At 39.6% G+C, this 24,497-nt stretch overlaps 1 protein-coding gene across 4 annotated transcripts in view; it reads left to right on the top strand.

The window, feature by feature from the left end:
- Positions 1–24,176, top strand: part of NR5A2 (nuclear receptor subfamily 5 group A member 2) — a 134,678-nt gene extending 110,502 nt beyond the window's left edge. For all 4 annotated transcript variants that reach the window (XM_087857441.1, XM_087857444.1, XM_087857448.1 and 1 more), the window contains one exon: positions 20,831–24,176. In XM_087857441.1, coding sequence (XP_087713567.1) covers positions 20,831–21,078 — 248 coding nt within the window. In that variant the 3' untranslated portion in view covers positions 21,079–24,176. The remainder of the gene's footprint in view (positions 1–20,830) is intronic.
- Positions 24,177–24,497: the final 321 nt, after the last annotated feature.

The raw sequence follows: 24,497 nt of genomic DNA, 5'->3' as shown, positions 1-24,497 counted from the left end.
GATTTTCTGCCTCCCATGAAACATTGTGCTTTCCTTTTCTATTGATGTATCAACTATAATAGTTACAAGCAGCTACAGAAAAATCAATAGGGAGCTTTCATTACTGTGTACATCAAGTAAAGAGCCCGGGCTGCAAGAGCACACCTTGTTAGATGCTCGCCGTGGAAGGTGCACAGCACGTGACTGGCTCTTTCCAGACTAAATAAAAAAGTGTAGAATTCGACAGATCAACTGTAGGGAATTTAAAAAATATGACTATATGCAAAACAGAAGAGCACAGAGCCTAGGGCAGCCGTCACCGAGCACGGACAAGGGGCACAGTCATGTTTCAGAATGAAAGCAGCATTGCCGAAAGCCCACCATATAGGTGCAGTTTGCATGTGTTCTGTCTTACAATTGCCTTCTTAAGGTCATCTGGAAGCGGGAGTAAGTTCCGGCTTAATATTTACTAGATTGACTCTGCACGCAGAAAGTCAGCACTGCCGAAGGGAACGGCGCAGTCGTCCTGCGCTCCCCACCCGGCCAGGCAAGGAGGATGCTAGAAGCCACGTGAAGGTACAGTAATATTGCCAAAGTCTTAATCAGAGTCAGGAGTCCTAGACACACGGGTTTCCAAAATTTAATTCTCTTTCAAAGCACACGTTGAAGGAAAAAAACCAGATTTTAAAGCAACAAATACTTACCTGCCTTTGGGAGCACATTAGCTACCAATTAGTGCATGTAAATCAAGAACGCTGAAAAACAACTTTGAGCTGGTAGTCTGGGGGCTGTCAAGGCCTCAGGACTTGTCTAGCATTTCAGCATCAATTTGGGCGACACCAAGAGGAGATTGCCAACGCAGATCCTAACAAGTCTGAATCCGAACCTTGTGAGATCGTAAATCCCGTTGAATTCCCAGTCTTGAGGTATATGTGCAGAGACATGTATCCGGGCACATGTGTAACGCATCCATTACTTACTGACAGTGATGATCTGCGTAGAGGTTTCTCATAGCCCACTATTACAATCCAATTCCAAACCCCAGTTACAAAAATTAACTTCAGGGGCACCTGGGTGGCACAGCGGTTAAGCATCTGCTTCGGCTCAGGGCGTGATCCCGGCGTTCTAGGATCGAGACCCACATCAGGCTCTTCCGCTATGGGCCTGCTTCTTCCTCTCCCACTCCCCCTGCTTGTGTTCCCTCTCTCGCTGGCTGTCTCTATCTCTGTTGAATAAATAAAAAAAAAATAAAATCTTAAAAAAAATTATCTTCAGACATGATATATTTAGCAAAAAAGTAGAAACTTGGGCCTTGATAATTTTTGCATTCATACAAGAGTCTTAACGAACTACAAAATATTTTTGGAAATATCACAGCAGTATTAAACAAAGAAACAAAAACCCCGAACAGCAGACATACCTCCCCAAACCATTTAAAAATACTGACGAATCAGAGCAAGTGGTTTGATTTCCTTGGGTTTATTTGTTTTGAGGAGAGAAAGGGAGGAATATTTCAATGATGAACTTCTCAAATATCCCATTTTCTTTCCTATTTTTCCCAATTTAAAAAATGTTTTTCCTTCCGTGTTTTCATGCAACCAGAAATGATGTAAGGATTTTTAATTTTTCTTTGACATTCCGACAAAAGAATGACTGTCATTCGGCTATGGGCACTCCATTCAGTGTTTGATGTTCAGAAAGCTTTGCTCCATAAGGATTGTGAAAAGATTAGTTAGCCAGAGGACACTGCAAAACTAGCAGCAGGCTCGCTCTCTCCTTCTGTACCACTGCCTCAGAGAGAGGTCCGCCTTTCTCCAGTTAATCAGATACCAGTTACATCCACGAGGTTAGCCTTTTTAGTTGCCAATGTCCCCGATGCTTACAACTGTAAAGATAATTCATATCATGCCAATCTCTAATTATATTCTTGCTTTCATTTATTTCTTTTGCCACTTTCCGGGTTGATGTTTTACGTATTATTTACATGCAGTTTTTCTTTTCTTTTCTTCTTTTTTTAAACCTAGATGTGGTTGTCCTAACTATAATTGGAGGTCTAAGAATAATGGAATATCACTTGGATGGTTTTCAGCCAGGCATGATTACAGAATCTCTGTGAACCACGCTAACACTTCCCTGCATGTCTCACTCATGTTCTTTTTAATAATTCTATCATCTGGCAGCAAAAGTGCATTCTTTCCACATACTTTGTCTTGCATAGTTAAAAAGAAATCCTTTCATGACATATTGAACCTTAATACAAATGACCTGGTGCTTTCCCTGAGCTGCCGAGGAGAATGTTCGCTCTGTGAATATTGCAGCGGCCCAGGGCTGCCCTGCTGCTCCACAGACAGAGAGTGGGAACTCCAGCAGGAAAACCCAGAGCAGGATATTACGCACAGTAGGGGGCTTTCCAACCCAGCCATCCTAAGCCCTGTAGGGTCAAATGAATGGGGAAATCCAGAATGACAGCAAATTTGCCATCATCTCATACGGCTCCCCACCAAAGAGGTTGCTGGTCAGACTTAGCTACACATGTCCTGCATGTTAGTATGTTCTCTAAAGAGATATGGGGAATGAATACCTTTTAATCAGGAATTGAGAAGGTAGTAAGAAAGAGGTAGTGATGTAGGAAGAAATAAAAGAAAAGGATAGAGTAGAAAAAAAGAAAAATGAAGGGAGGGAAGGAGGGAGGAAGAAAGGAAAGAGGGAAAGGTTGATTAGTAGTAGAAAATCAAATACACACTAAGCAAAAGGCAACTGTGATTAGAGTTATTTCATTCTATAATGATATTCATATAAGCTTCCTAATTAAGAAAAAATAAAAGAAGTTCAGGAGTCAAACTATTCTAGAATTGCACTGGCGTAAGTATCATCCTAGGATCCAGTTGAATTCTTGCACATTATTTATGCAAATTATCAAAGAAAAAATAATTTTGGATACTTTTATATGTTTCACAAGTGTATTTATACCTTCCACTACATTATTCTAGAAATATCTTTGCATTCACAGGGGTTCCCTGTCTGCTCTTGCCTCCTTCAGCTCCCCAGCATATGTTCCCTTCAGATTGGTCTCAGCAGTCCTGAAGCTGTACGTGTGGGACCCAGTGTTCTGTGACCAGCCTCCCAGGTGGTGGTATTTCCTGGGCCAGACTTCCCACTCACTGGTGGCTGGTCTGCTTACTGGACATATTCAGGAAAGGGACAGGTCTGTATTCAGGCAGAGGCCCTCTCTTAACTGCCTCCAGTCCTCAACAAGGAAAGCCTTGTGGAGTCAGAGGGAACTTCCTGGCCTTGCATTGCTTTAACTAATAGTAATAAACATTGGCCCCCATGTGTCACCACAAAGCAATGGGTGACACTGAAGAGCTGGAGGGGTCTGTCTACCACTTGGAAATAGATAAGTTGATCATTAAAGACATCACAGGAATTCCAGCAAAACATTTAGGAAGGGTCGTAGACATAGTCGTGGACATGTCATTGGGAAGCTGCTTTGTTCATACACTGTTGCCCAGCTTGGGTTGTTCTCTAATCTTACCCGTACCCTCACATTTTTGGCATCTGTCTGAGTCATTAGAAGCTTTTTCAGAAGTTTAAAAAGATGTTTCATTCTGCTGGCCCATCCGTGTTTCTCCACATCCGTGTGCGTCTCAGAGGGACCTTCTTCGTAGATAGGGCTTGAGAAAAATATCTGTGTTCACAACTCTGGAGCCAAGACTCAGGATGGAAATGCAGCTTGTGAGCTTTCTCCCTCACCTCCACTCCCACCAAAAATGTAGTCAAAAAGCCCATTGTAACTAACAGGCGTGGAGGGCACAACTTTAGAATCCAGTGGATCTGACTGGATTCTAATCCAGTCTCCAATTCTGCCACCAACCAGCACAGAACTGGGAATAATGATAAGAGCAGTATCAACCCCACTGGGTTATCTTAGGTAGTAAATGAGATGGCACTAACGCAGATAGATGCTTAAAAAATGTTAATTGCTGGGGCACCTGGCTGGCTCAGCCAGTAGACCTGACACTCTTGATTTCCAGGTCATGAGTTCAAACCCCACAATGGGCATAGAGTTTACTTTAAAAAAAAACAAAAACCAAAAAACAAAAAAACCCACCAAAAAAACCCAAAGTTCATTGCTGACATTATTATTATTATTAGTTAGTTTAGCCATCAATAATAAATAATAAAAGTCCTATAATTCACAAACTAAAAATGCTTAGACAGCTGTTGAATGAGAATGCATATTTTTGCATGTCCAACTAACTGGCTTTCCACCATGACTTTGGATTTAATCAGAAAAGTAAGGACTGTTCTTGATTACGTATCAGGTGGATGGTGAGGGATTTGTTTGCTTTGAAGGAGTGTTAGAAAAGATAAACAGTTGTTTCACCTCACGCAGTCTGAGATTTATGCATCTTTAAAAGAAGTATTTCTATATCCAGATGACATTCATAGAGTTTAAAATGAACCTCAAGATATTATTTTCACTTATTATTAATTATGCAATAGACCAGGAGAAAGACAATCAAGCATGTCAAGAATCATTTTTTTAAAGTTGTGTTTAATGCTTTGCAGAAATATTTATTTTAAAATTTGGGAAATGGAAGCCCCTTTGTTTCTTCACAACCAAAAAGGAACTACACCATGGTTTGCTTGTGGGAGAACCTCCCATAGAAATGGTTCAAAAGTCATCACTGACTGGGCATTGCCAATTTGCTTATTTCACTGTGTTGAAACTTAAAACATTATCCCCGGTTTTCTCTGTTAATGGAGGCTTAAGGACAACACTGAATCCACAGATAATCCAAAAATCAAGTTTTCAACATTTTTTAAAAATCCTCTACTTCACAAGATGACAGCTGTTTAATTAAATACCAATTGCAATTTGGAAATGTATGAGTGGTTCGGGGCTGTCCTGGAACCTGATGTGGGTCTGCTCACTGAGCCATCCTGAGGCTCACGCGAAGATACTTAAATTTGAAAATCCCCAGGAGACAGTAATGGTCCTCCAGGGCAAATTCTACAGAGAGCACCTTAGGAGGCGTGGGAGTGGCTCCCTGAGCCGGAGGAACGTCAGTGGACCTGAGCGCTCCCTCTGGGGAAGCACACGGAATTCCTCAGAACAGCTTCGAGTATTAACACTGTTCCTGATGTCTTAGACCAGAGCCACTGTCTGCATAAGCTGGCAGAGGCCTTGGGCTCAGGAACAACCATATCTGAGCTTTCCTTTAGAACAGCACTGGGTGGGCGGAAACACTTCATGTTCAGCAAAGTCATCACTGTAGGAAGATGAAATAACTTACGGTATTTTATGAGCCAGGCACACTGCCCTACTTCATGGCAATTACTGGTAAAATGCTTTTTTTTTTTTTTTTTTTAGCTTAAAACCTCTTTTCTTTTTTTTTAATTTTTTATTTAAATTCAATTTAGTTAACGTACAGTGTATGGTTAGTTTCAGGGGTAGAATTTAGTGATTCATCAGTTGCATATAACACCCAGGGCTTATTACATCAAGTGTCCGTCCTCCTTAATGCCCATCTGCCAGTGACCCCATCCTCCCACCCCCCTCCCCTCCAGCAGCCCCCAGTTTGTTTCCTAGAGTTAAGAGCCTCTTATTGGTTTGCCTTCCTGTTTTCATCTTATTTTATTTTTCCTTCCCCTATGATCATCAGTTTTGTTTCTTAAATTCCACAGATCAGTGAAATCATTTGGTATTTGTCTTTCTCTGACTTATTTCGCTTAGCATAATACCCTCTAGTTCCATCCACGTCATTGCAAATGGGAAGATTTCATTCTTTATGATGGCTGAGTAATATTCCATTATAGATAACACACACACACACACATACATACACACCGTATCTTCTTTACCCATTCATCTGTTGATGGAATTCTGGGCTCTTTTGATATTTTGGCTATTGAGGACATTGCTGCTAGAAACATTGGGGTGCAAGTGCCCCTTTGAATGACTATGTTTGTATCCTTTGGATAAATACCTAGTAGTGCAATTATTGGGTCGTAGTGTAGTTCTATTTTTAACCTTTTGAGGAACCTCCATAGTGTTTTCCAGAGTGGCTGCACCAGCTTGCGTTCCCACCAACAGTGTAAGAGGGGTCCCCTTTCTCTGCATCCTCGCCAACATCTGTTGCCATTCTCACTAGTGTGAGGTGGAATCTCATTGTGGTTTTGATTTGTACTTCCCTGATGCCGAGTGATGTTGAGAATTTTTTCATTTGCCTTTTGGCCATTTGTATGTCTTCTGTGAGAAATTTCTGTTCATGTCTTCTGCCCATTTCTTGACTGGATTTTTTGTTTCCTGGGTGTTGAATCTGATAAGTTCTTTATAGATTTTGGATACTCACCCTTTATCTGGTAAGTCACTTACAAATATCTTCTTCCATAGTTCCCTTTTAGGTATGTTGACTGTTTCCTTTGTGCAAAAGCTTTTCATCCTGATGAAGTCCTAGTAGTTCATTTTTGCTTTTGTTTCCCTTGCCTTTGGAGACATGTCCCCAACCCCACCGCACCCCCAATACATTTTAAAAGATGAGGAAACTGAGACTTAGAGCAGTTTCCTCTTTCCAAGGTCAGTTGGCTAGCACAGTATTCACAGATCTAAAATCACTTCTTTTCATTTTTCCCAGCTGTGGAAATGCAAGGATCAATAATTCCCCTCAATAATCAAGAGTTGGCTATAATGCAGCTGTGAGAGCATCATTCCTTTCCTATACAGGGCTTAGCATTGAGCATAGCATTTTCTAAACAAGTATGATCAGATATCAGATAGTTTAGTATCATTACCACCTGTCTTAGCACTTCAAAAAAAAAAAAAAAAGATAGCTTCCTTTGCAAAATGTTTGAAGCTCTTGAAAGTTCTTAGATTAATCTTTCCGGTTATTTTCTCTGCCACATGGTTAAACAAATACAAAACAAATGGGTATTATGGATTTTCTGTCTTTCACATACAAATACATATCCCTGAGCAATTGGATGAATTATTAATATATGTCCCCCAAATTGATATATATATATGGTTTTAATGAGCTTGTTAGGTCGTCAGTTTCCCTTCAGTCTTAGTTCTTCACCCCAAAGACCTCTCTTTTCTTTTTATAGTCCCAATAATTCAGAATAAGTATTGGTCATCTGAATGATTTTCCCCCCTTCAACTTCTGATTTTACTAAGCAGGATATTAATAAGCCAAGGGAAATGATGTAATAAGTAACAAGTGTATCTAGGTCTTGAAGAGTAGTCTTGGATATGTAGAACAGGGGTATATAAACAACGGTTCTCATATGGGCAGAATGCTACAAGGATTGTAATGATTGTGATATTACAGTTTAGTACAAGTGGAAACAGAACACAGTAAACCTCACTAATTCAGAATCATTCAACTTGGCAAAAAAAAAAAAAAAGCAGAATTTAACATGTACTTAAAGAAATGCAATTTTAATGACCTCAACCCAATGGTTTCTCCAAAGTAGTGTAGTTGATACAGTGTGCTGCAATAAAAGGAGGGTGGGAACGTCAGATGTAACATTAAAATACCTAGTCTTGCTCCGAATTTTATCACTAATTCATTGTGTGTCTCTCTCAGGAAGGCTAATGCCAGACCTGCCAGAGTGTTGGAAGAAATTACGTAAAATAGATGACAGGGTTTTGATAAAAGTTCAAAGGACTGAGCACATATTTTATTCTCAGAAGTTGTAATATACAATAAGCCTACATTTATATAGACCTTATAGAAGGTCTTAAACGTTAAAAACTTGGATTTTAAAATAAACAACACATCAGTAATAATCTTAATTTCCTGAATTTCTGCTTCTGCTGCTGGTTTTAGACAGAATTTCTCTTGAGTTAGATACTCAGAGCATGAAACAGAAAGGCATCTGTAAACTCCCTATCAAAAATAAAGCCTAACTGCAGTGTGTGAATTTGCGTCAGAGTTCAAGTTGCTGAGTCTGAATTAGTGAACAACAGTGAACACCGCAGAACAGTGTGGCAATGTTTTCCAGATTCTGTATTTCTTGCTGCCTGGGAGGCAGAACTTCATACCCTGCATACATCCTTGTATTGACTTGACCATAACGTGTTTCATTCTTTTAAAATAATCAATACTTACTCTTTAAAATGACAAGTGTATTATATTCACATCCTGGTTTCAAAGTTCTGTTGAAATGAGTGGGATTAGACCCAGGGAGGCAGTGGTTCTCCGATTGTTTGACTTCATTCATATCTAATCATACCTGGCGCGAGTCTATAGGAGGAATTGGAGGCAACTCATTGCAAAGATGTGTCTCCCCCCACCCCACCCCCGCAAAGGGTCACAGTACCCGGGGGATTGGGGATAGGGAGCACAGCAGGACAGAGATGACCACATCTGTGTCTTTCTGGCACTAGACAGTCCTACTATGTCATAGCCTTAGGGCCAGAAGACTAAGTTCGTCAAAAGATATGAAGTGTCCTGCCCAATGCCCAATGGACATTGAGGTATGAGTAATACAAGCTAAATGAAACAAACTGATTATTTGGTATAGAGATTTTTGAATGCCTTTTCTCAACAATTCCACTTAGAAAAGATTTTTAAAGAGTGTTCTGCTGCTTTTTCATTTCATGTAAACCTTTCCCCCATGGCGCTCTCTTCCCTTCTCATTCCTGTCCCTTTTCTGCATGAGCGGTATATCCCTTGCTACCCTCTAAGACCTGGAGGATAGAAACAGCAGGCTCTACCCAGCCTTCTGTGGGGAACAAAGCCGAACACAAAGCTGCTTCTGGCAATGCAACTGCACTGTGGCCCGTGGACTACCAGGAGTGGTTTTAAAGAAAAGGATTTATTTCAAATGCTGAATTATGAAGGAGTATTGATTGTATGAGTGGAAATACCTAGACGATTATATCTTTTTTCTTCTGGACTAATGCTATAATGCAGAGAAAGGCTTCAACTATTTATTTTGAATATAGTACCTTGTTCACTAAATGTGCATGTAAATTCTTAAATGTTACCTTTTTTACCTCTTAGAAATAATCTCTCCGGAAGTCAGTAAGAAAGTTGTAGATTACTACCAAAGCTAGGTACGTCGAACTGAATTGGGCTCTTAGCCACACTCCCACAGAATAATATTTTAATTGGCTAAGCTAATATTTGATCCAAGTTCATAAAAGTTTGAAATCAAATAATTAAATGCAAATACAGTCTTCATCCCAAAGACGATAAGAATGCCTTTAAGCTAATATTTTTAACAAGAACTGTTCGACAGCGTTCTCTTGTAAATTTTATCATACCTGAGGCGGTTTTCCTCATTCGATTAGCTGGAAAGCTGAATTTATCCCGAGGCAAACCAGACATCTAGTACAGGCTAAATTCAACAACTGGAGCTTAAATTTGGCTTAATATATCCCCACTTGGATCTGCCTGTTTAATTCTCTTTCATATGATAACGTTGGTTTATTCATAGTCTTGACTTACCACCTGAACAAACTGAACCCCATATCTTATTCTAAGAGAAGACGAAAACTTTGCAAAAACCGCAAAAGTTCCTGAATGGAAATCAAATGCAAACTTATGAATCCAAAACTGTTTTAGGATGTGACTACAAGAATGGAGTGAGGAGCTTTTTCTCTCAGGAAGGGCTGCTTTTTATGAATGTGGACATTTCATATTCTGAGGGGACAGATGGTCTTAAAACAAGATAAGGACTCTGACTTCCAAGGCTGGCCGACGGGGGCAGCTGCAATTTTGAGTGTCACGTGCACTTGAAAAGCTACCTGTTATCAAACACTGTTTGTATTTGTCCTTAGTATTGGGTCTGTTTTGACACACAGCTTTATTTGAAATTGAGGGGGAAACCAGAAAATGGCCTCCTTGCAGGCCCCTTTAAATTTTGTCTTCCTGCCTCAAAATACTCAGCCAGTTCCCAGCCGGAGACCTCATTTTTGCCTTTCATTCTCCAAGCATTTGAATGTGGGTTTTGCTATCATCGGGTGTGGAGAGGTAGATGAAACATAGGATCTATTTTAATTCATGTTTTTAAAATAATTCTTTAGCAGAGCCTTCCTTCCTCACTTTTATCCCCAAGACTTTTGGAAAACAAACCGCAAATTTATACATCGAAGGAAAATGTGCGGCCTCTGTGTCAGGCCCCTTAACACAGGACAGCCTCAAAATAGATTTTTCCTCCATGTACACAGATTACCGCTTCATAACATCAGACAAACCAAGTGTTTTCCCTTCTGCTAATTCACTGAACTCCCTTTCTTCCATTTTGAATCAAATTATACTTTTTCTAGAGATAAATTATGGAAAATGTGTTCTACTGTGATGTTTGAAATTGGTTATGAATTTAACAAGGTGAGGAACTTTAAAACTACTTAGGAGTTTAATAGCTGGGGGGGCGCCTGGGTGGCACAGCGGTTAAGCGTCTGCCTTCGGCTCAGGGCGTGATCCCAGCGTTCTGGGATCGAGCCCCACATCAGGCTCCTCCGCTATGAGCCTGCTTCTTCCTCTCCCACTCCCCCTGCTTGTGTTCCCTCTCTCGCTGGCTGTCTCTATCTCTGTCAAATAAATAAATAAAATCTTTAAAAAAAAAAAAGGAGTTTAATAGCTGGGACTATTGGCACATAAAAGATGCTCAGTATATTCTTAGGGAATTGATTTGCATATGCTTTATATTCATGGGCGCTTAATTCAGATGAGCAAGTTTAATAGTACACGTATTGGGTGTCTTGTGTGTATGTGGTGCTGTATTTGCACTGTGTGGGAAGTAAACATAAGACAAGATCATTGCCTTTCGAGGGAACATAACCTAGTAGGGGAGACAGGGTACAGACTGGTGACTGGAAGATCAAGAAAAGCTTGACAGGAAAGATAGGATTGGAAATATTTGGAAGATCTTTCAGGTACAAGCAAGGGGAAGATCGATGTATGAATTAGTGTGAAAGTACATTCTTTCACTCGTCCAGTGTGAAATCGTCTCCTGCTTTGTCCAGGCGCTGTGCTAGGCCTGGGGAAGGAAGGGTAACCGTTAACAGGTAGATTTATCCCTGTTCTCAGAATTGACAGTCAGATAACCATGTAATACCCCATGACCTATGTGATGGGCAAATGGGATATGCTGTACGATCCACAGAGACTGCTCAGGGGAGGCTTCCTGGAGGCAGTGATGTCTGTATGGAGTCCTGACAGATCCTGCTCCAATAATTGGTATAGGGAAAGCAGGAGAAGGCGTAGGCTCAGAAACATGGAGAGACTGAGCTCAGTTTTAGACACTGTGAGTTTGAGATACCCACTAGCCATTGGGGAAGAGATGTCCATTAAGCAGCTGTAGCTGCTCATGGGTCATGAGTGAGCTGGTAAATGTGTAGAACATGGCAAAGGAGAATGTTCTGCACATAGAAAGGTCCACATGATTCAGGAAAAACAGGCAGGCTTGGCACTACAGTCAGAGCACCCAGCCAAAATTCCCTTTTGAACCTTTCCCAAGAAAACACAATACATAATGGACTTCGTGCTTTTTGCTTACTGTTATGAAATAGTTCTGCACGAAACAAAAATAAAGTCTGCCGTGAATTTGATATGGAAGAATAGTAGTGTGTCAAAGGCAAAAAAAAAAAAAAAAAAGAAAGAAAGAAAAGGTTTTGGTTTAGGGCAAAGCAATGTTTAATCGAGAAATTTATTTGTTCATTCCTCACATATTTAGAGTGGTCCCCCCACCCCCTGCTCCATGGAGGAAATGTTCCAAGCCCCCTAGTCATGCTTCAAACTGTGGATAGTACAGAACCCTTTATATATATATATATATGCTACATTTTTTCTATAAATGCATACCTATGGTAACGTTTCATTTCTAAATTAGGCACAGTAAGAGATAAATAATAATAGCTAATAATAAAATGGAACAATTATAAGAATATACTGTAATAAAAGTTACGTGAATGTGGTTTTCCTCTCTCTCAAAATACCTTGTCATACTGTAATCACCCTTCTTGTTGTGATGATGTGAGATGATAAAAAGCCTATGTGGTGAGGTGAAGTGAGGTGAGTGGTGTAGACACTGTGACCTTCTGATGATACATCAGGAGAAGGGTCATCTGCTTCCAGACCACGGTTGACTACCTGTAGCTGAAACCACGGAAGGCCAAGCCACGCATGGGGGGGCCACTATATTAAGGATCTTCTCTGTGCTGAGCACTGACCTAGGTGCTAAGATGCAGCTGCAAATTAGACCAAGTCCCTTCTTTCACAGCTCTCATTCTGGTGAAGGTAGCAGGCAATTTCAAAAATTGGACAAATAAATGCATAATGTCCAATAAGCAACAGTAAGAATATGTAGTTCAGGGATATAGGGAAGAGTAGCCACAAAATGGGGGTAGTGGTCATTCTGAGGCGTCAGGATTTAGTTCACAGAAGGAACACACAAGGAGCCTGAAGGGCTCTGTTCGGTGTTCTATTTGTTTCTTCAGAGTGGTGGATTCACAAGGGTTCATTATATCATGTCTAAAAACCTACCTATACATTACATCTTTACATTTCTAATTGTGGTAGATAGAATGCACATGACATAAAATGTATTATCTTAATAACTTGTAAGTGCGCAGTTCAGGAGTGCTCAGTACATTTACATTCTTGTCCAACCCATCTCCAGAACTCTTTTCATCTTGCAAAACTCAAACTCCATACTTACATGCAATGACGACCCCCATTTCCTTCTCCCCCCAGGCCCTGGCAATCACCATCCTTCTTTCTGTCTATGAATTTCCTACTCTGGGTACCTCATACAAGTGGAATCATGGACTTCTTCTTTTTGTAACTGGCCTATTTCACTAGCACAATTTCCCTCCTTTTTAAGACCGCGTAATATTCCATTGGAGGTGTAGACCACATTTTGTTGATCTGCTCACGGGGGGTCGGGGCCTCGTGGCCTCGTGGTGGGATTCTAGAGAAGGCTAACTTTTAACGGATGCTTTCTTGAGAAGGTATTATAGGTATTTTGAAATTAAGACTTAGAAATTGAATAGCTTTCTTAAGATCTCAGAGTAAGCCAGACCCAGGGAGGGAGAAGCTAACATTTCCAAGCGCTAGTCAATGTGCAAAGGATTTTTTACATGTTTTCTCATTTAATACTGTGAAGACTTTTATTGGGAAGGTATTATTATCTTCCTTCTCCAGATAAAGAAACAGCTTTATAGGGGTCACGTAACCCTACCTGCTCAGCTACTGAGACGCAGACCCTGAGTTGTACCAGGCTGTCTGGCTCCAGAGGACATCCATGCATCAGTCAGCAGCCCCTGACATTGCTTCTACCTTTTGGCTACTGTGACCAATGCTGCTAGGAGCAGATATGGGTATACAGATATCTGTTTGATACATGACATATATTTTAAAGAAAATCAGGCAGAGTGAGGGCACAGAGAATGATTTGGTAGTGAAGCAGAGCTTTTGTAGAAAGGGTGGTGAGCAAAGGCTTTGAGTAGGTGTTATTTGAGCTGAGGCTGAAGTGAAGTCCTACACAATAGGGGAAGAACATGCAGAATGAGGGAGCTCAAGTGCAGAGGTCCTAAGGCAGAAGGAAAGGCTTGGTGTGTTGAACAGCAAGAAGACCAGTGTGTCTGGAGAGGAGTAAGGCCAACAGATAGTGTTTCTGAGTTAGACTATGATAAAGGTTTTCCCCTTTCTTCTGAGAAGAAACTATATGTAAACTCTTGGAATATTGTTTTGTTCGAAGTATTTCAGTGATGCCATTTGCATTGGATTCCATATTGTGTGCCCTAAGGGAAAAGTTGCCAGACGTGAGGACGCAGGAGCTAGCTTGGAAACTTCTGCAAGCTTTGTCTGTTCGTGCCAAAGCTACATGGTTTCCTTGTCAAGGAGAGAGCTACTTTAATGTAAATGAATTTAGTGCCACTTCTCCTAGGGCACATTGTATCAAATCATAGCTATATACTAAACAAAGTTTGAAATGATTTGTAATTCAGGCCAAAAACCATCTTGGAGAATTGACTTACTTTCCAGACAGTTAAACAGAAAAGCCAGTGATAGGCTAATGGGGTGATTGCAGAGTACTGGTGGTACCTGTTTGTTGACAGTCCAGTATCTTCCTTTCCATACTTGAGTTCATAAGCATCCAGTCAGACTGTTAGGGCTGTGAGTGACGATAGAGACCAAGTCCAACCTTAAGTTCCCAGATGAGGAAAACTTGAGGCCCCAAATAGTGACATGCTCTAGAATCCCACCGCTAGGCCCCTTCCCTCTCTAAACATTCTCACTGACCCCAGGGGTTTCACCCAACACTGGCCCACTGATGAGTCCCAAATACAGACCACCATCCAGGCCTCTCTGCTGAGGTCTGGACCTTTATTTCCTGTCATTTCCTCTGTATCTACTGAGTGTTCACAGGCTCCTTAAATCCAACATGGCTATACCTAGACTTACTGAATCCTGACCTCTCAAATACGCTTTTCTGCCTCTTGCCAAAAAGATAGCCACCACCTTCCTCCCTTGACAGACACCCAGAAGTCATCCAGGACCTTCACTCTCTCCCACTCTCGATTAACACAGGGCCAACAAGCCCTGTTGAGCCAGCCATCTTGATGCCTTTCAAGTCCACACGCACCCCACCCCACCCCCGCCACCATGGCCCACTGTACTTCTTACCTCTTCCTACAGCACCCTCCTGACTGGGTGGTGAGACTGTTCCCATGAAACTGTTCCCTCCTTCCCCTCCCTCGTCTACCAGTCCCTTCTCCTCACTTCTGGCACAGGGCTCTTTCTAAACCAGAGAGCTGACTCTTTCCTTCTTAAAATCTTTCAGTGCTTCTGTATTGCTTTCAGACCAAAATCCAGACTCTTTCTGACATGTGATGTCCTTCAGTCTTAAACTTCCTGGCCTATTCTCCTCTTGCCCCTCTGCTTTCTTTCTGCATGAAAGTTAAGCTGCTGATCCTGTGTGTGCCCAAGACAGCCACTGCTTATCTCTGTAATATTAAATAGACGACACAGAGACTGTGTTTTATTCCTGTGTCTTTAATACCTGGCATAAGACTGTCCAACTGAATGAGTGAATGGATGGATGATTGAATGAATGAATGAATGAATGAGTGAATTCATATTGCACATACATAAGAGTGTAAAATAATAAATAATGCATGTTACAGTGCCTTGTAAGTTACAAAGCGTCAGTAGTTGTAAGGGCTTGTTATTTCTATGTACATAAATAATGTATACGCTATTTGTCCACATTTTTACACACAGCTCTTGCCAAAGAGTTGCGTTTTTCTTGTTAGTAATTTGCATATGAAGGCACCAAATTGTATATTCTAGTTGCTAAAAATAGCTCTTGGGTTAATAAGCATACACACACAAACACATTTTTGTAGGGGTCTTAACAGCGATGAATGTAAAATCTTGAGTTTGAAGTTTTGCTGGAAACAAGATAGAATTTAATCTTAGACATCAGCGCTAAAAATATTCTGTCCTCCCATTTCCAACCACTAAACAGCCCTCACTCTTTATTAAGTGAACTCATACGAAAAGAACTAGCAGGTTGCTCTGAAAATTCCTACAAAATTATGTATATAAATTATTTAAAGATAGCCCTCTAAAAAATAATTTTAAAAATTAATTCCTTACAGAAAATTCTTTCTCCGTTTCTGGTTTATTAAAGGAAAGGGTCTTCTGAGGACTCATTGTGCACCAGTTTACAGATTGCCACCCTTCCAAAACCCTCAAGGAAAAGAAGTGTTCTCTAGGTGCAAAATGGTACCTCTTTTTCCCACTTTCATCTCTCTTAAAGGGCAAGATACAATTGTTTTCCCACATGTGGAAAATTAACAAAGATATAAAATTATCTTCTCAACAAAAGACAGCACACTCCATTTTGAGCCCCCAGCCCCCTTGCTCAGCAAAGGACCCATCACTGAAGAAAGTGCTGAACGGGAAGGTTTACAGGCGTGTGCCATGTGGCAGGTACCGGAGAGGCAGAAATCAGGATCTTCATCTTCAGAGAGAGTCTGGGTGTTGTGTATGACTGAGAAGCCAGTACTGTAATATATTCAAGAAGACCTAAGGGTTTACTTTCCAATAAGGATGGAAAAAATCCGAGCATGCCACTGTGAGCTTATCGTAATGCTGCTTCATATAAAAAGTTGGTAATTAGTCCCCGAGTGAATAAAGTAGAACAGATGATAAGAGATTGATACTTAGAGGAGAAGCATAAAATGCTTTCGCCAGTCATCAAAATTTAAAGGCTGTAGAGAAAGGGTTGGGGATGCCTCTGCCTGTTTACCTGCAATTTCTAACTCTGGATTTGCAATGATAGAGTTCATTAACTTGTATTTTTAAATTGTATTAAAATGAAGCTTCTATAAATTTCAAAGAGGAACATAGAGGGCCAAACGCAGGAGACTTTGAGATCCATCATAAGACACCACAGAACAACTGGTGGGAATTTTGGTCTCCTGTCAATCTTCCCTCTTCCAGCTGAGTCTTTTTCTAAAATCCAAATATGGTCCAGTGGTATGTATATGGGAACTGAACAGCAAATCTCAAAAACATATTATTTCTGAGGACTCCAGAATATGCAATAATTTTACCAGATTTTGTTTTCTCCTGTAATTTAATATCAGTTCATTGATGAAGTTTTGATGTTAGATTCCTGTTTAGATGGGTTTAGGCTCCCAAGTATGCCAGCTCCCATTCATTACTTAATGTGGAATAGGGCTTGATTTACAGGAGGAATATCCCAGAGAAAATGCTTACGATTTTAAATGTATTTCACATGTGAATTTTCACAAAAGGACATGAATTCCATGGGGCGCCTGGGTGACTGAGTCGGTTAAGCATCCGACGCTTGATTTTGGTTCAGGTCATGATCTCAGAGTTGTGAGATCCCTTCCCAAGTTGGGACCCGTGCTCAGAACAGAGTCTGCTTGAGATTCTCTCCCTCCCTCTCCTTCTGCCCATCCCCCCACTTTCTCTCTCTCTCTCTCTCTCTCTCTCTCTCTCAATAAATAAATAAATAAATAAAATCTTTAAAAAAAAATTCCATGAGTATTGTGGGAGCACACTTAAGTTTCTGGACTCTTCCTTAAAAGTAAATAAAATGAACTACAGAAAAGAGAAAATTCTGAGTCTTCTGAGAGGTGGTGTCATCTGTATTTTGGCGCTTACCTTTTCTGTTGCCTTTAGGTCCTTGTGAACCATCTTGACCATAGCAGAGAAACTATGGTCTGCTTCTCAGGCCAGAGATGCAAGAAATGTAGGGGCTCAGGGACCCTATTCCAGATCCAAATGGGGGCATGGGTACATTTCCCTTAAAGCAAAACTGACCAGTGAAAATCCTCATTGGCAAAACATGTAAATTAAGACTTAACTATTCAGACCACAGGATTCACAGAGGATTCTTTAGATAGAAAACACTGTCACATTTTAAATATTTTATTTCAGGGAGAAATCTGTTGTATAAATCAATTTTTGAAAGTCAGTTTCAAATTAGAAAAAGAAAGGAAATTGGCTTATAAGATACCTAATAGTTGCATGTAATAGGTAATGTCACAGTGATATCAATCTTGGACAAATACATCAATAATATAAAGGAAACATTAATTGGAGAATTCTGTGGGGGTGCTTTGACTAATACGGAGTCCCCACACCTAGTTGCTTACAGTCTACTAGGGAAACGGACAGTTACCAGCGCAGTGCAAAATGCCGTGAGAGGAATTTATAGCTGAAAGTAGAGTCAAGCAGCAGAGCAGTGGTCCAGGAACTACTTGGTCAGTAGATGAGAGTAATTCAATAAAAATCTTGTTCTTTCTTTTTTTAACCTTATATAGCTTAAGTATCAGGATCGTTGATACCAAATTCCAAATTGTCTCCATAGGCACAGAAACAAAATACACATTCAGTAAGTATCTTTGAGGCGATTAGCAGCATAACTTTTGTTAGGTTAAATGAGAAATTCTTAGAAATGGCTTAATGGGAAAATTAATAGTGTCATGTGAATTCAATTTTGATGAACTTTAGAGAAAAATTATGTATATGGCCAAAGTATGGGAAACCTGTATATTTTCCTTCAGAAGGAAAATGGCATATATTTTTAAACTTTTGGGAGAAAGGTACCAGTTGGGACCAGTATTTATAGAAATTGCCCAGCACATGCTAATCTGAAGACTTTAAATGATCATTCTGTGATAATAGTAAACACATAAACCAAGACTAATCATCTAGCCTTCGTTTTATTTTTTTAATAGATCTTGTTTTTCTTAACAGAGTGGCATAATTTATCACAGAAGGTAGAACCTAGTTCTCAAAAAATACATTTATCAAAAAAAGAAAGTTTCAAAAACAACTTTCTAAAAAGACCATTATTCATTTATCTTACATTTTTATGCTGTGCAAATTCCTACATCCTCCCTATTAATCTCTATGACTCTTGTTAGCTTTTCTTGCCTGTGAGAATATCTTTCATTGTAGCATAAAATCATGCTCATTTCAGTTGTTTTTCTATAATTGTGTTTCGATCACTATAACACTAAAAGTGGCTTGTTTTCTTTTTGAACTTTCTAGTCATGTAAAAGAGAAAGGTGAATTCTGTGTCCTCTAAGTTGGATGAAGGGTAAAAAGAAAAAGCACCAAGAAATGTGCCAAAATTCAGATGAACTCTTTTTAAATGATATTTGCTCTCTGCCGTTATCCTTTATGAAGGACCCATACACATAACCGGAATGTGAGCCCTTGAAAGGAGAAAGTGCGCTGCAGGGGACAAAGCTAACACGAATGCAAACTCTTCTGTCCCCTGCCCAGCTAGAGCATATCAGTGGTATTTCCACTTGTTGACATTTTGTAATTTTGAACCAAATGTAACTAAGTGTATCAGTATTTTTAAATAATTTAAGATAATTTTTAAAATATTTTAAATCAGATGGAAAATGTTTTATTAGCTGTAAAGTAGGACCGACATAAAATGGCAACAACTTGCCTGCCGCCAGAAGCCACAGGTCCTAATAGTGTAGCTCTTGTCTGTTGGTACATCTCACTAATAAATAATCACATTTTTTTATTCTCCCATCTCACTTTGAAGTAGATGTGGTATCCAGTGCTCACACTATGTACCTATTTCAGTACTAATTCCTCACTGTTTTTAATTTGGGGCAGAGAGTTGGGGGACAGGGAGGGGGAAGCATGTTTAAGGTGAAGTTACGGCTCAGAATATAAACACTAAAATCATCCCAGACACATTTTAAAAGCAAATGTAAAGTAACCTTTTTTTGCTTTTTGTTTTGTTTTTGTTTGTTTTTACTTTTTTATTTGAGTAGAGTTGACACAATGTTTCATTGGTTTCAGGTATGCAACATAGTGATTGTACTTCTCTGTATGCTATGCTGAGCACGCCACACGTGCAGCTGCCAGCTCTCACCACGCAATGCTAGTACATCATCACTGACCATATTTCCTCTGCTGTGCCCTTTATTTCCGTGGCTTAGTCATTCCATAACTGGCAGCCTGTATCTCCCACAACCCTTCACCCATTCTGCCCATCTCCCACCCCCCAAGGCAAGTAAGTAACCTTATTTTAAGAGGATTTAGAGACACCAGAATGGACGAGCACATATGTACATGCTAAGTTTAACAGCCAAGTTCAGTGCCAGAAGTACTGGGTATGAGTTACCATGGTAACCAGTAACTGAGTTTAGTACATTTCACCTTTTAATCATAGTATTATGTGGTTTTCTTCAGAATCATTCTTATTTATTTTTGTCCAATTAGAAAATAAAACAGGGCTGGAGGGGTGCTGCATCTGTTTACTTTCTTAGCATGGATGTATGTAAACACACATATCTCTCTCTTTTTTCCAGAGACTTCTATATACACATTATATAAAAGTTGTAGTTAACGTAAATAAACTCCAGAAGAGAAATTCCAACATAACCATTTTCCCTTGTTCATTGTCTGTGTGTGTATTTGTATGTCAGTCAGTCTGTCTTTTTTTTTTTCTTTTTTACTCTATGTTTCTCCCTTATTCAATATTTATAAGGACCTCTAGGGCAGATGCCTTAAAACAACGGGATGATCGCCAGGAGTTAGGCTGCGTGAATTGCCCATGTCCATCTTCTCTGTATGAGTGACCCAGGACCAGGGGGGAAAAAAAAGGAAAGGAAAGTATCAGACTTTGAAACCACATTCAGGTTAAAGGGCACCGGCCATCCGGGCGCGTATTCTGCCTAAAGGACAAGCCTTTCATTTGATAAAGATCATTAGTCACTGAGATATATATTTTAGAGAGTTCCCAGTAGCGAATATTCTGTTGGCAGTCACTGGAGTGTACCAGATGGTTCATTAGCATAGGCTAGACAAGTCAAAGGCTTTCAGAATCATTTAGAAAATGTCAAACAGAAACAAGAACCCTGTCACTTTTTATTAGAATTAACTACATCATACCCTGGACACAGATTTCACCTTGGGTCAGAAAAATTAATACAGAATTATGTGAATTGTGTAATATACTGGGTTAAGATAGGTCTTTCTCTAGGGACTCATTTGCTGGCAATATATTATGATCCCTCTACTTTAGGAATCCTCAAACCTTTCCTTTTGTAAGATAGAAAAGAGTTGACCTTGCTCAAAATCCATTGGTGTCTAATTGATTTGAGGTATATGCAGAATTTCAACAAGACATTCTTCTAAAGCTCTTTTGTGATCCTTTTCCCAGGAAGCTTGGTGAGTGGGGCTTACTGAATATTCAGCAGTATATAAAGTATGCTTTATGTCAGGAGGAAAATACATCCATTAATTGAACACACTGCTGTAGTAAACAGGAATTAAAATGCCATTAAAATAGCGTGACTTTTTTTTTTTTAATCCAGATGTCAAAAACCTTGAGAACTTCCAGCTGGTAGAAGGTGTCCAGGAACAAGTCAATGCCGCCCTGCTGGACTATACGATGTGCAACTACCCACAGCAAACAGAGAAGTTTGGGCAGCTACTTCTCCGACTACCCGAAATCCGGGCCATCAGCATGCAGGCTGAAGAATACCTCTACTATAAGCACCTGAACGGGGATGTGCCCTATAATAACCTCCTTATTGAAATGTTGCATGCAAAAAGAGCTTAGGTTACAACCCCTAGAAGCTCTTCTTTCAAAACAAAAAGAGATTGGTGGGCGGAAAAAACAATAGGAAGAAAGAAAGAAAAAAAAAAAAAACTCTGAACTGCTCCAAGCAACACTAATTGAAAACTTGGGTTAAAGATATTGAGTTTAAAAAGGCATAATAATCAAATACTTAATAGCAAATAAATGATGTATCAGGGTATTTGTATTGCAAACTGTGAATCAAAGGCTTCACATCCCCGAAGGATTCCATATAAAAGACATTGTAACGGAGTGGATTGAACTCACGGATGGAGACCAACACCATATTGGAGTAAAAACGGATGGAACAATTCTTGTATATTTAAACTGATCTCTGCTGTGAAGAAATTTAGGAACTGATCTGTGTTATTAATTAGGCTTATACAGCAGGGGATTTGAGCTTACAGAATGCCTCCATGGTAAAGCTGAACTAAAACAACTCAAAGGAATCCATCGGCTGCACCTGTAATAGCCCTTCCCTCTTCCTCTCAAGGACCCAGCACCTTGTGTCCTGTGATCACGGAATCTGTCCTTACGGACTTGTGCTCAGCCACACCCACTAGTAGCTCCACCAAATCATGAAAAGCCTAATTTTGAATGTCTGTGTCTTAGACCTGCAAACAGCTAATAAGAACAGTCTATAATATGTTAGCTTGCCATTTTAAATATGTTCTGGTTTGTTTTGTCATGTGTTCATGTTAAAAAAAAAAAAGCAGGCAGTATCCCTCTTCTGATCTTATATAAGCATTAATTAATATTAAGGGAAAGGACTACAGACTTAAAGCAAATGCTCCATAGCTAAAGCAAGCTAGACCTTATTTCTGCTACTGTTACTGAAATGTGGCTTTGGCGTTGTCGAATTTCATAACAGCTTCTTACCAAAAGGCTTGTTTAGGGTACATCCATCTTCTGAACCATCAAAGTTTGTAGTTCATTTACAAATAAAACCTGAAACATATTTTACTGGGATGTCAAATAGTCACAGTGCTAAGTAGTTTAAAATAAAACCGAAGCATGTTAAGCTATGCAAAAAGAAAGAAAAGGGTGAGCTAATAAATTGCCCCAAGTCTCCTGCTTGTTGCAATTGAACATCCCCTAAGCCTAGAACGGCAGCAGTGATCCTTACATAGGGACTGGAAAGATACTAAAGCAACTCCAATCTTCCCCAAAAGGGAAAGGAAGAGAGTGATACTGACCTTTCTGAGTCATAGACCAAAGTCTGCTCTAGAACAAATATTGAAGGACAAAGAATTGCAAAACAAACTCTCCCAACAACGATCGCAGTGTTATTGACATGTAATGCCACAGGTATGGACATCTTGCCTTATTTCACAATCCTGAGAGGTAGCTGTGCACATGTGGATCAACGTTTGTTTAAAATAAAGTATTAATACTTTTCAAGTCAAATAAAAGATAGTGTTTACATTCTTTAGGTCCTGGGGGGGCGGGGAGGGAAACTGCGATATTACAAAATAGCTAAAGCAGTAATTTCCTTAATGTTATTTTTCTGATTGGTAATTATTTTTAACAGTACTTAATTATTGTATGTCGTGAGACACTAAAATCAACAATGGGAATCTCATCTAGACTTTGATTTTTTTGAGATTATCAGCGGCACAATCACTTGTAAAAACTGTAAAAACTAAAAGTATCTCCTAGTCCCTTAATTTTTTCATAAATGTTTCAGGCTTTTGAATAGTTTATTTATATTGTATATCATAGTTTCAACTGTAGACAATTATGATGCTAATTTATTGTTCCTTGGTTTCACCTTTGTATAAGATACAGCCAAGACCGAAGAAACCAAATATATGTGTTTACTGTAGCGTGTCTTCAAGTTAGCAGAACATAGTTCAGGAACAGAGAAGGGTCTAATGAATTAAAATCATTCACTTGATTAAATGTCTGTAAATCTTCATAATTCTTCCTGTAGTTTATTTAATATCTATTGTAAATTATGTGACTTGTAGTTTCCTCTGTTTCTGAGTAAATTTAACAAGGGTGGAGTATTCCCTGGTTTCCTTTACAAGCGTTGTAAGTTGTATACCAAAGATATTAGTTACTACTTCTGTGTGTACAAAAAGGATTATTTTATTATTTTTTTAATCACCTCTAATATTCGTCCACATGAAGGGTACACATTCGCTAAGCCGAGTGTCCACAGCTCCTCGTCCAAAGTCTCAGTCACCTGTAATCATGGATCAAAGGACAATGAAAAACAGCTGATCAGAGTCAATGTCCAAAGCATGAAATAGACCCGGCAGCATCCTTACTCTCCCCACTTAAAAACCAGGTTGGCCAGAAGACACGTGGAGAGGAATGGGCGTTGTCAGCCGTTACTGAAATGGTTGCATCCTGTATGTGGAACATGGGTGGCAGCAATTCTGAGGTTAGTGGGGTAGTTATTTGGAGGGTCATTAACATTGCAAAAGAAACCCCAAAATACATTGATTCTGAAAGTCCATGTTTTCTTATTTTAAATAGTACTCTCCACTGAAAATTAAACCTAAGAAATGTCAATTACTGATACGTTGTTAACCTAGCAAATTCCATCCTAAGTCCAGTTAGAAAGACGGGCAACACGGAGAGTTACATCCACACTCCTGGTGATGGACGTCGAGAACAGAAGTTGATGAACAAGAAGGCACCACAGCCGACGTCTGTGGTCCATCCAGAGTTGGCAAATGAAATTTCTCGAGTGCTCATTGTTAACCAGTCTGTCACGAGACATTTCCTTAGCGACCGCCTTATCAATTACAGGATTTATTAGTAAAAGCAGACTCAAATATAAACGTTTTTGGCTTAGCGTGGTTTATTATGGTTGGTCTATGTTTGTAAACAGACAATCTGTAATGTCTGAACATTTGTATTACAGATCTGCAGCTACCTTGGACCTGAATCCATGCAATGTTTAGAGTGTGAAGTCGGTTACTTGTTGGCGTTTTCTTACTGTATCAGTGAAATACATATTGTCATGTCAGTTCTTGCCAGGAATTTCTCGACAAAATGGATTTTTTTTTCAGTATTTCAATAAATATTGATATGCCCAGCCTGATAATTTTTAAAAGTTTTTATGCTGTCCTCATTCTATTAGCTAGTAAAGCTTCTAAATAATTAAGATGCTTGACTAGGAACGGAGTGAAAAGATTTCCGCACGAGTAGGTAACTTTCCCCTCTCTAGATATTACCTGGTGTAGTCTTGTCCTTGGTTGGATACTCGAAGCATTAAACGATCTGTGCATCCTATCTCTACACATGAAATAAAGCATTCTATCTTATTTACTGTTAGAACTGATTGGCAGAAAAATCTTAAACTGTCTTTAACTTTTTATCTACCCTGTACCCTAATAACTTTACCAGGTGCCTTGGTAATTCAAGTGATCTCCAGAACTGCTCCATTT

The sequence above is a fragment of the Ursus americanus genome, chromosome 2, assembly GCF_024610735.1.
Source record: "Ursus americanus isolate L20-20 chromosome 2, mUrsAme1.1.p, whole genome shotgun sequence".
NCBI classification, from domain to species: domain Eukaryota; kingdom Metazoa; phylum Chordata; class Mammalia; order Carnivora; family Ursidae; genus Ursus; species Ursus americanus.
The sequence above is the reverse complement of the archived record's forward strand: the minus strand, read 5'-3'. Positions and strand labels throughout refer to the sequence as shown.